A 12,082-nucleotide genomic window follows, 5' to 3' on the forward strand; every position below is an offset into this window, starting at 1 on the left:
TCTTTTGCATGTTGATATCCAGTTGCTCCAGAATCGTGTGTTGAAAAACTATCTTTTTCCCATGGAATTATATTGATACCCTTGATAAATATAAATTGACTGTAAATGTATGAATTGTTTTTGGATTTTCAATTCTATGTCATTGATCTATATGTCTATCTTTATGTCTAGTACAACACAGTCTTGATAACTGTATTGAAACTGTAGAAAGTTTTGAGGGAAGAAGTGTTAGTCCTCCAAATTTGTTCTTATTTTTGAAATTTTTTTTGGCTATTCTTGGTTTCTTGCATTTCCATACAAGAAATTCCATTAGTATCAGCTCATATATTACTGCAAAAAGGGCAGCCGAAATTTTTATAGGAATCACGTTGAATCTATACATCATTTTGGGAAAGACTGCCATCTTTGATTAATCATATTAAGTCTTCCAATTCATGAACATAGATGTCTTTTCACTTATTTAAGTCTTTTTTTTTTGCAGGGGAGACCATACCCATGGCATATGGAAGTTCTCAGGCTAGGGGTCGAATTAGAGTTGCAGCTACTGGCCTACACCACAGCCACAGCAAGGCAAGATCTGAGCCATGTCTGCTGCCTGCACCACATTCATGGCAACACCAGATCCTTAACCCACTGAGTGAGGCCAGCAATCGAACCCACATCCTCATGGATACTGGTTCAGTTTGCTACCACTGAGCCACAATGGGAACTTCTAGGTCTTCCTTTAAATTCTTTTCAGCAAGTTTTGTAGTTTTCAATGTACAAGTCTTGCACTTTTTTGTTAAATTTATTCCCAAGTAGGTCACTTTTTGAACCTATCATAAATGGAATTTTCTTAATTTCATTTTTTAATTTTCATTGCTACCATCTGGAAATACAATTGATTTTTTTATATTGATTCTACACCCTGCAATTTTTTAGAACTCATTTGTTAACTCTAGTGTTTTGGTGGATTCCTTAAGATATTCTACATACAAAATCATGTCATCTGCCAAGAGAGATAGTTTTACTTCTTTCTTTCTATTCTGAATGCCTTTTATTTCTTTTTCTTGCCTAACTGCCTCATAGAACCTTCAGCACAATACTGAGTAGAAACCACTTTCAGTTTTATTAATTTTCTTTATTTTTTTCTTTTCTATTTCATTAATTTCCACTCTACTCTTTATTATTTATTTCCTAGGGCTAGCTTTGGATTTAGTTGGCTCTTCTTTTTAAAGTTTGCTAAGTAGAAATTTATGTTATTGAGATCTTTCTTCTTTCTAAATGCAGGCACACATATAGCTATCAAGAATCACTTTCACTATATCACAAAAGTTTTGGTATATTGTGTTCTATTTTCCTTTACCTCAAAGTATTTTAAAATTTCTGTTGTGATTTATTCTTTAATCCACTGGTAATTTAGGAGGATGTTTAATTTCCACATATTTGTAAATTTTCCAGATTTCCTTCTATCTGTATTTGTTTCTTTAAACAAAGTTTTACTGGAATACAGTTGACTTACAAAGTTGTGTTAATTTCAGGCATACAGCAAAGTAAATCAGTTATGCATATACATATATCTACTCCTTTCCAGATTCTTTTCCCAGATAGGTTATTACACAGTGTTGAGTAAATTTCTCTGTGCTATACAGTAGACTGGTCCTTGTTACTTGTCTACTTTGCATATAGTAGTGTGAATATATTTTACATTTTTAATTTATTTTTTTCTAGTTGAAGAACACACTCTGTATGATTCAGATCATTTACAATTTATTGAGACTTGTTTTATGGCTTATCACGTGGTCTATTCTGGAAAATGTTCTGAGTGCACATGTTGGGTGGACAGTTCTACAAGTGTCTCAGGTCTAGATGGTTTATAATATTGTTCAACTCCTCCATTTCTTTTACGATGTTCTGCCTAGTTGTTTTATCCATCTCTGAAAGTAGAGTAGTGATATCTCTAACTATTATTGCTGAATTACCCATTTTTCCCTTACTCTGTAACGTTTTGCTTCATGTATCTTGGGGCTCTGGTGTTAAATGCATATATGTTTATACGTTATATCCTATCAATGGACTGACTACTATTATAAAATGTCCTTCTTTGCCTCAAGTAACAATTTCTGTTCTAAAGTCTATTTAGATTTTAGTATAGCCACTGCAGCCTTCTTTTAGCTAGTGTTTGCATGGTGTATCTTTTTCCATCCTTTTAAAAAAGTTTCAACCCAGTCATATTTTCAGATTTAAGTGTGTCTTGTAGATAGCAGGCAGTTAGATTATATTTTGTATGTGTGTTTTTAAAATATATTCTGCCAATCCCTGCCTTTTGATTAGAGTATTTAATATATTTACACTTAATGTAATTACTGATAGGTAGAATCCATGTCTTCCATTTCACTATTTGTTTTCTACGTGTCTTAATGTTTTTGTTCCCCTATTCTTCCATTATTATATTCCTTTGTGTTAAATGAATATTTTCTATTGTAGCCTTTTAAATCCCTGGTAATCTTTTTTACTATATTTTTTTAGTTTAGAAAATAATTTAGGGAATGGGAAATCACGTTCTGATCTTGGGGTCCAAGGTTAAGATGGTAAGATTCATGCAACCAGGAATGTCTACCAAACCCAAATTCACCAGTCCCTGCACCTACTATACAACCTTGCATGTAGGAGGTGCTCAGTAAGATTTTATTAAACAAATATCCAAACTATATGTTTTTTTCTAAATAGAGCAGCAATGTGTGTATGTTGATAGTCAGAAACAGTATTAATTATTAGGCAGAACTTAAAATGCAGAATGGCTGGATGAAATTGGGATGGGCTTTCTTATTCAACTTGAAAAACAATTAGCCTCTCTTGGCCAGCATTTTGATTTTTCTTTGTCTACATGGAAAGCAAAATTATGGTCCTTTAACATCCTATTCTTTCTTACGTCCAGATAGGACTATTATTTCTTTTAAATTAAATGTTTTTAAGAGCAGAGCTTTAATGTTTTATCTTTATCACTTTTGTATGGAGGCCTGTTTATGATGCTTCTATGGATGGTACTCATGATTCTGAACAATATTTCCTGATTTAAGAAGTAAGAAAGCCCTAACTCAGTTGCAGCTTTCAAGAGCTGATCTTCTGGAACTTACTGAGGGCCTTCTAGGGGCCACATGATCTATAAATGGTAAACAAATGTTGCATTTGCAGGCTTGCTCTTCCTGTTTCTACAGATAACCACCTCCACTGCTTGTTATGAGATGTGAATTGTTACAGAGGCGGGAGGTGAGCCAAAGTTCATATAATGTGAAAAAGTATTCCTGTTCTTCTCATATTCTGCACCTCCCCAAAGGATGTAAATCATGGCTAGGATAAACATGATGTATCTTCTTAAAGAGCCAATGTTATTCAAATATCTGGAGAGTAACTCTGATTTTTTTTTAACACAAACAAAGATGCACTGTGGAAAAAAAATGTAAATGAATTGTGAATGTTTCAGATAAGTCTTGAGACTTTTTTTTAAAAGTTTATGATTATGGCAAGCTGTCTTTGCCATGTCACAGAACCCCTGAGGCATATGCATCCACTATCCTTACTTGTTAGGGGTTGTATTCACCTGCTAGGACTATCATAACAAAGTATTAGAGACTAGATGGCTTAAACTACAGAAAGTTACGGCCTCACAGTTCTGTAGGCTGGAAGTCCAAGATCAACGTGTCGGCAGGGTTGGTTTCTTCTGAGAAGACTCACTCCTTGGCTTGTAGAGGGCTACCTTCTCCCTATGTCTTCACATACTCTTTTCCTACTTGTGTATCTATCATAATGTTCTCTTCTTACAAAGTCACCATTAATACTAGATCAGGGCCAATCATTTGAACTCATTTCATCTTGAATTATTTCTTTAAAAGTCCTATTTCTAAGGGCAGTCACATTCTGAGACATTGAGTACTGGGACTTCAACAAACAAGAATGTAATTTACCCCATAACAGAGATAATTAGGTGAAAGAATTGAGAAGAAATGGTAATCACTTTTGAGTTGATTGTAAGCTTCTAAATTTCCAGTGGATATCATGAGATCATTAAGTTTTCCTAGGGTCCTCCAGGCCGTATATATCTGTTCTTTTCCATGTTATCTCCAGATCCCAAGGAGACCCCAGCTCTAGATGGAGTGATGTCCTGCTAGGTTACTGAACTATGCTAAGAGAGAATACCATAGTAATTAACAACCTGTTGTTGTGGAAATCCAAATAGAATCTGCAATATGTTCTGAAGCCATGATCTTTTTAAGCACCAGGAACCAAAGTTATAGATCTGCCCAATGTATTTTCTTTTTAAAACCTAAGAACAAAGAAAGCAACTGGAGAAGCCATTGAAATACTTCTAGCACAGGAGTTCTGTTGTGGTGCAACGGAAACGAATCTGACTAGGAAACATAAGGTTGTGTGTCTGATTCCTGGCGTCACTCAGTGGGTTAAGGACTGGGTGTTGCCATGAGCCGTGGTGTAGGTTGCAGATGCAGCTTGGATCTGATGTTGCTGTGGCTGTGGTGTAGGCCAGCAGCTGTAGATCCAAACAGACCTCTAGCCTGGGAACCTCCATATGCCATGAGTGTATCCCTAAAAAGCAAAAAAAACAAAAAAACAAAAAAACTTTCAGCACAAAAGCGGCAAACGTCTGGTCTTGGCTGACTGACAGTATAAGTAGACTCTTTTATAATTCCTGGAAGCATTATAGGTGAGAGCATTTAAGTCATTTCCTTAAATAAAAACAAAAATTAAGGTTTAAAAAAACTGTGATAACAGGCAAAGCGTAGTCAAAGAGATGATTTTATCCAGATGTTAATAACTTACTTTCCCTAGACATACTAAAATACAGAGAGTAAGTAGAAAACAATTTAATGTTTAACTCCTTATTTTACAAGGTTATACAGCTTACAGAAAAACTAGATCCCAAAATAGCATATGCATCCATATTAAATAGGTTACACATGTTCAAGAGGGAAATAATGGGTAGAAATTTAAGACAACCCAATATGTTGATATGTGCATATCAGCAAAGACCGTTATGGACATTCAAGACATTATCTAGTTTTGGATTTTTTTTTTTTGTCTTTTGTCTATTTGGGGCCGCACCTGTGGCATATGGAGGTTCCCAGGCTAGGGGTCGAATCAGAGCTGTAGCTACTGGCCTACACCACAGCCACAGCAACATCGGATCCTTAACGCACTGAGCAAGGCCAGGGATCAAACCCGCATCCTCATGGATACTGGTCGCATTCGTCAACCACGGAGTCATGATGCGAACTCCTAGTTTTGGATTTTTAAAAGAATTTTATGAAAGGATTTTATTTTATTTTATTTTATTTGGTCTTTTGTTGTTGTTGTTGTTGTTGTTGTTGCTGCTATTTCTTGGGCCGCTCCCGCGGCATATGGAGGTTCCCAGGCTAGGGGTTGAATCGGAGCTGTAGCCACTGGCCTACGCCAGAGCCACAGCAACGTGGGATCCGAGCCGCGTCTGCAACCTACACCACAGCTCACGGCAATGCCAGATCATTAATCCACTGAGCAAGGGCAGGGACCGAACCCGCAACCTCATGGTTCCTAGTCGGATTCGTTAACCACTGCGCCACGACGGGAACTCCAGGATTTTATTTTTACATTTTACTTCTGTGCTCAAACATTTAAAAGCAATCAGTAGGGAACCGAATGGTTATTATTTTCAAATGAGTATCATTATTGTTAATAAAAAATGAATATTTTGGCAATCTATGAACTCTCCAGTAATGTGTGAGGTGATGTAGTTCTGAAGTTTAAGAAATCAGAAGGTAAAAACTTCAGTTAGCGTCCACATTACTTGTAGAAGTAACTTACCTAATGGTCAGTTTCACAGGCTCAGGTGATCCATTGACACTGACCAGGAACTCTTCCTCAAAGTGCCCCAGGATGGCAGAACTGAAGGAGATCTGGATAGCCTGCACTCCACTTGGTTCAATGATGCCTTCCTTGGGACTGAAAACAAAGCAGGCCCCCACGGCTGAAGTTGGAGGGATCACGCTGAAGAGAGCATCAATGCTGCCTTTGTTGGAGAGTACTGCCTATGTCAAAAAGGCAAGAAGGAAAAGTAGGCAATGCGCCTCTGACTTCTTTTCACATAAGCGCCAACACAGAGACAGCTGCAAGAATTAGAATAAAGAAAACCTCCAGGGGGAATAAATGAACAGTCTTTTGTCTTGAATGTTTGAAGATAGAAATTCCAAGCCAGAAAGTAATTTTGGGTTTTTATCTCCTCTTTAAAATGGAGTTAGTCATATGCTTTATACTCATGCTATAAAGATTGATTGTAATCACATCTACTGAAGATGAGCCTTAAAATACCTTTTTGGGATGCTATCTATGAAGTAAACAAGGGAAGGCATATAAAGTATTTCTCTTATATATTTAAGAAGGCTGGGATTAAGTGGCGTGTAAAAAAATAAAAAGTCAGAAGAGAGAATCAAGAACTATCTGAGCTTACGTTTAAAATGTAGCTTGAAGAATATAAATGAGATATTATGGTGGATTCCAGATTGCAAGGATACTACTCTTTGTTGTACCATTAGATTTCATCCTATAAGGATATTTTCATCTCATCTTCTATTGGATGGATAATGGTTTGGGGATGCTTATGTGAGCCATTGTGTCACTACAGAAAAACTTTATTCCTATATGCTAGTGTTCTAGAACCAAGTCACTGCCCATATTTGACTGTGTGTGTAAAAAGCTCACGCCTGGCATTCAGAGACCTCTACAGCTGATGTAGCCTATCACCCCCACTCCCATCTCTCACAATTCCTGTCCATGAACCTGTACTATAGCTACATGGTTTTATTTCTGGACTTCTAGAACACAATCACTATTCCTTGCCAAAGCTTACACCTGAAGGGGTAAACAGCCATTCTCTCTATGTAGGAAGTGCCCTTGACCTACACTCTAGGCATTGGAGGAAAAAAAGAGGAGAGCATGAAGGAAGATTCAGAAAACAATGGGGTATGCATCAGGAACCTAGAAAGCCAAGAGAGAATTTCCAGAAGGGGTTAAATGTGGACAGAAGTTAAGGAGAATAAGCTTTGATAAAATGTTAAATTTCTCAAAGAATAAGCTTTGAGAAATTTTTAAATATTTATTTATTTATTTAGGGCCACAGGAGTGGCATATGGAAATTTCCAGGCTAGGGGTTGAGAGCTGCAGCTGCCAGCTTATACCACAGCCGGAGCAACGCCAGATCTGAGCCACATCTGTGATCTACACCATAGTCTGAGGCAATGCCGAGGCCTTAACCCACTGAGGGGGGCCAGGGATCAAACAGGCATCCTCCTGGATACTAGTTGAGTTTGTTTCCACTGAGCCACAACAAGAATTCCCAGATGTCTTTATTTTTAATTAGAGGCTATCCCTGCCTTTGAAGAAGAAAGTAATTTTAGTAGGGCGTGACTGTAGAATCCAGAGTACAAGTGTTTAGGGAGTGAGTAGATGCAGAGGAAATAGTGGTTGACTGTTCTTGTTTTGAGAAGATTAGTGGTTAAAAGAGAAAACTGGGGGGAAGGCAGATCTAGTCTATCACACTATTAAATGAGATGATGCATGCTCAGAGCCCAGCCTAGATGTGGTAAGAAAAGGGGACTAGGTAACCAAGGGAGTGGGGCCTGGGTGAATGTAGGGGATCCCACTAGATCAGGGAGCCTCCTGAGAAGCAGGAAAGAAGGAATCAAGAGCATAAGTAGGACAGAGTCAGGGAGTCTCGCTAAGGAAGACAATCATTTCTGCCAGGAGAAACAGGTTAATGGATGTGTTATTCATCTTTCTATGTTTGTTGCCCGTCTCCCTTGTTCTAAGTTCCCTGGTAGAGGAATCATGCTTCATCCTTTAATCCTTTTAAAAAGGTCATCTAGAAAAGTGATTATGACCAGAGACTCAAAAGCCAAATACCTGGGTTCAAATCCCAGGTTTTCCAATGACTGACTTACTAGCTCAGTGACCTCACAGAACTTGCTTAGCTTCTTCTCTGTGCCTGTCTCTCCACCTGTTAAATGTAAGTACTATTAACTCCTCAAATCGCTGTGGAAATGAAATTTATTAATTTACGTAATATTTATGCATTTATTTGCTTTTTAGGGCTGCACCTGCAGCATATGGAGGTTCCCAGGTTAGGGGTCCAACTGGAGCTGGAGCTGCTGGCCGACACCGCAGTCACAGCAATGCAGGATCCGAACCGTGTCTGCAAGCTATACCACAGCTCATGGCAACGCCTGACCCTTAATCCACTGACCAAGGCCAGGGATTGAAACTGCAACCTCATGGTTACTAGTCAGATTCGTTTCCACTGTGCCACAATGGGAAGTCCTAATTTATGTAACTTTTAGAATAGTGCATGGCCAAGTGTGCTCATAAACCACAGGGATTGTTATTTATGTCCCCAGCGCTAAGCAGAAGGGGTTCAAGATTTACTTGTACTTGAGAAGCAACAGACATGCACCAGTGGTAACTTGAAGGCAACTGAAAGGTCTTAGTGGCAATTTGAAGGACCCCTGTTCTTCCCTTGGAGTTGGTGCACAGAGAGCCATTTTTGTTGTTCATAGCAATGTTTTACCCAGATATTCTATAAGGTGCCAGCTCCTCTATTTTCAAGAATATGCATTTTTCATTTTTCTCCCCCTGACAAAGCAGCACCTCCTTATGTACACAGAATCCAGCAAATTGTTTGGGACACAGTTCTGACATCTTTTGATTCCTAACAATGCTTTTACCCTTGCCGTCCAATTCCTTGAAGAGGAGAAAATTTATAGTAGAACTTCACCTCTCATTTGTTTTCCTTCTAATCACACTGGGGAATAGTGTATACTCTTGGGGTTATTCTTTATGTATCTGCTAAGCTCAGCAATGACTAAGAGCAATAGCTAGTTATTCAAATTTGTCTCAAGTAGGTAACGTAATAAATTGAAAAAGAGATGCAATGAGGCATCAGCATTAAATACGCAGAGAGTGCAAAATATTCCCATAAGAAGCACCTTACTGTGTCCTTCTCTGCCACTGCACAGCTCTCAAAACTGTCCAATCTGATGCAGCACCTCATTTAACACCTATTTAGCTGGCCATGGTTTCTTTGCTGTTCAAATCTGGGAGAGCAGGAAGCGATGGTCTCAAGCACACTTTGTTAAATATGTAAGAAATTAGTATTACCTTCAGGGCAACCCTATCCATTTTGCATCAGAACTAAAGGTCCTTTTCCAATGTGGCATCTAGGAGACATGGTCTGCAAGGCGTAAGGGAATACACACTGGATAAATTATAGACAGAAAATCAATTTAACAAGAACTCCTGTACCTTTCTTCCCTTCCCTAAGTGACCATTTTTTTTTTCAGAATGCAATACAAGACACTGTAACACAGCAGCTGTGTTCCTTTTCATTTTATAATAGTCGTGTGGCTGTTTACCTCATTTAATTGTGCTCTTATATATATTCCATCTCATCATGACCTTAACAACATTCACATCATCCCATTTGGGCCATAGTTAACGCCAATGAGTGTGAGGATGAATGACACTGTAGGTGGCCCTCATCACCCACTGGGCACTTACTGCCCTTGCCAGGTTAGGCTATGTTGAGAGCTGAGCTGGCTGTAGACTAGACTGGCCCCTGATGAGAGCCTGAGGGACTGAAAAGCAGGCAAAGTGCCTTCTCTTCCCACAGGATATAGGGCCCTAGCAACCAAGTGCTCATGAATATTTACAAGCTGTGTGACCTGGCCAAGTTACTTAACAAATGTGGGAGTCAGGTTTTGCCCTTCAGTGAACCCATATCCTCTTCTTCCTGTGCCTACAGCTAGACAACATCCCTCAGCCACCCTTGCAGTTACAGAAGCTAACAGGATGTGAACAAACGTGATACACGCAACCTCTAGTGCTACCTCCTATAAAAACCTCCCACGTGCATAAACATTAAAGCCACACCAAAAAACCAATGGGACCTAATTAAATTCAAAAGCTTTTGTACAGAAAAGGAAGTCATTTTAAAAAATATGAAAAGACAACCCATGGGATGGGAGAAAATCTTTGCAAATGATGCAACAGACAAGGGCCTCATCTCCAAAATATACAAACAACTCATGCAACTCAACACCAAAAAGAAAACAAACAACTCAACTGAAAAACAGGTAGAAGACCTAAATAGACATTTCTCCAAAGAAGACAAATGATGGCCAATAGGCATAGGGAAAATGCTCAACATCACTAATTATTAGAGAAATGTAAATCAAAACTACAATGAGGCATACCAGCAGGAATGGCCATCATTAACAAGTCAACAAATAACAAATGCTGGAGAGGGTATAGAGAAAAGGGTATCCTCCTTCACTGTTGATGGGAATATGAACTGGTACAACCACTATGGAAAACTGTGGAGGTACCGTAGAAAACGAAATATAGAACTACCACATGATCTCGCAATCCCACTCCCAGGCATATACCTGGACAAAACTTTCACTGAAAAAGATACATGCACCCCTAAGTTCACTGCAGCACTACTCACAATAGCCAAGACATGGAAACAACCCAAATGTCCATCAACAGATGAAGAAGATTTGGTACATATGTACAATGGAATATAAAAAAGATAAACTAATGCCATTTGCAGCAACATGGATGGAACTAGAGATTCTCATACTAAGTGAAGTAAGCCAGAAAGAAAAAGACAAATACCATATGATATTATTTGCGGAATCTAAAATATGGAACAGGTGATCTTATCTAAAAAAAGAAAAACAGATCACAGCCAAAGAGAGCAGACTTGGGGTTCCCAGGGGGGAAGGGGGAGGGAGTGCGGGATGGGTATTTGGGGAGTTTTTGGATGCAAACTGTTATATTTGGAATGGATGGGCAATGGCGCCCTACTGTACAGCACAGGGAACTGTGCGTGATTGGGTCACTTTGCTGTACAACAGAACTTGAAGAAACATTGCAAATCAACTATACTTTAATTAAAAAAAAAAAAAACCCTCCCATGTGAGCCTCTCCATTCTCTTCTTCCATCTGCCTGTGTGACACATCTCAGATTGCTGTCAGGCAGGTCACATATTACCGGTGGCAGAGCTGTGAAATGGAAGGAGATTGGGGTCCTGGTCCTCTGCTGGAGGAGAACCATCTGCTGAGGAGCAAGCTTCTTTGGGACTTCATGTTGGCCACAAAAGAGATTTTTATTATGTTCCAGAGCATATATATTATTGCTTTTGTTTGTTACAGTATTGTAGCATTTCCTTAACTGTAAAATTTCTCGAAGCCTTGGCTTCCTCAGCTATAAAAAGGATACAGTTATTGTACCTTTGCCATAGGGAGGACCAAGTGCACCACTGCACGTGGGCTCAACACACATCGGCAAGGCTGTTGACTAAATTAACCTCTGTGTGTCTCATGTTCTCATTTGTAAAACAGGTACAGTAAAACCTACCATTCACGGCTCCAGGATTAGGAACGACACACACATATGAAGACATGCACATGTAATAAAGTATGGAACCTGACACCTACTTGTCACTCATTAAATAAATGCTTTTAGTATTACCTCTATAGCAATATAAACACTAATAATTTAGGAATATTTCTGCAATAAAGTTTCCATGGTTACATTTTGATACAGTGTAAACAAGTATCCTGGCTACACATGTAGTGAGGAGGTGACACTGAAGGAGCTTGGCCCTCTCTAACCCATGGATATGTCATGTAAAAAAAATCATTGTCTATTTAATTGGAAAGACAAAGCAGGGAAGTCTCTTTTGGAAAGCATGATGACTGGTTTTTTAATCAGAGAAAATTAAAATTTTAAATTAGAAAAAACTCTGAAGTGTGCAAACAACTATCCTCAGTAGGACATTCTGGAAAATGGACAAGGTTTTCTGTCCTCTGATCAGTAGGATTTCTGTCATCAGAGAACAGGCATTAAACAGATGGAGAGATGTATTTACGATGTTACCCCTTACAGCTTACAAAACAATGATGATGAAACCAATTAAATTATGGCTTTGATGATTTTTGTGACATTAGAGGGGCTGAAGAGGATGGAAAAAGCTTCCCTCAACAGGGCTAGGAG

The 12,082-nt window shown here is 38.8% G+C and overlaps 1 protein-coding gene across 1 annotated transcript in view; it reads right to left on the reverse strand.

Moving 5' to 3' along the window:
* HYDIN (HYDIN axonemal central pair apparatus protein) overlaps positions 1-12,082 on the reverse strand; it is a 367,185-nt gene that overhangs the window by 213,898 nt on the left and 141,205 nt on the right. Inside the window, exon 12 of the mRNA XM_047789543.1 lies at positions 5,836-6,059. Within this exon, the coding sequence (XP_047645499.1) occupies positions 5,836-6,059 (224 nt within the window). The remainder of the gene's footprint in view (positions 1-5,835; positions 6,060-12,082) is intronic.

This window comes from Phacochoerus africanus, chromosome 8 (assembly GCF_016906955.1).
Source record: "Phacochoerus africanus isolate WHEZ1 chromosome 8, ROS_Pafr_v1, whole genome shotgun sequence".
NCBI lineage: Eukaryota > Metazoa > Chordata > Mammalia > Artiodactyla > Suidae > Phacochoerus > Phacochoerus africanus.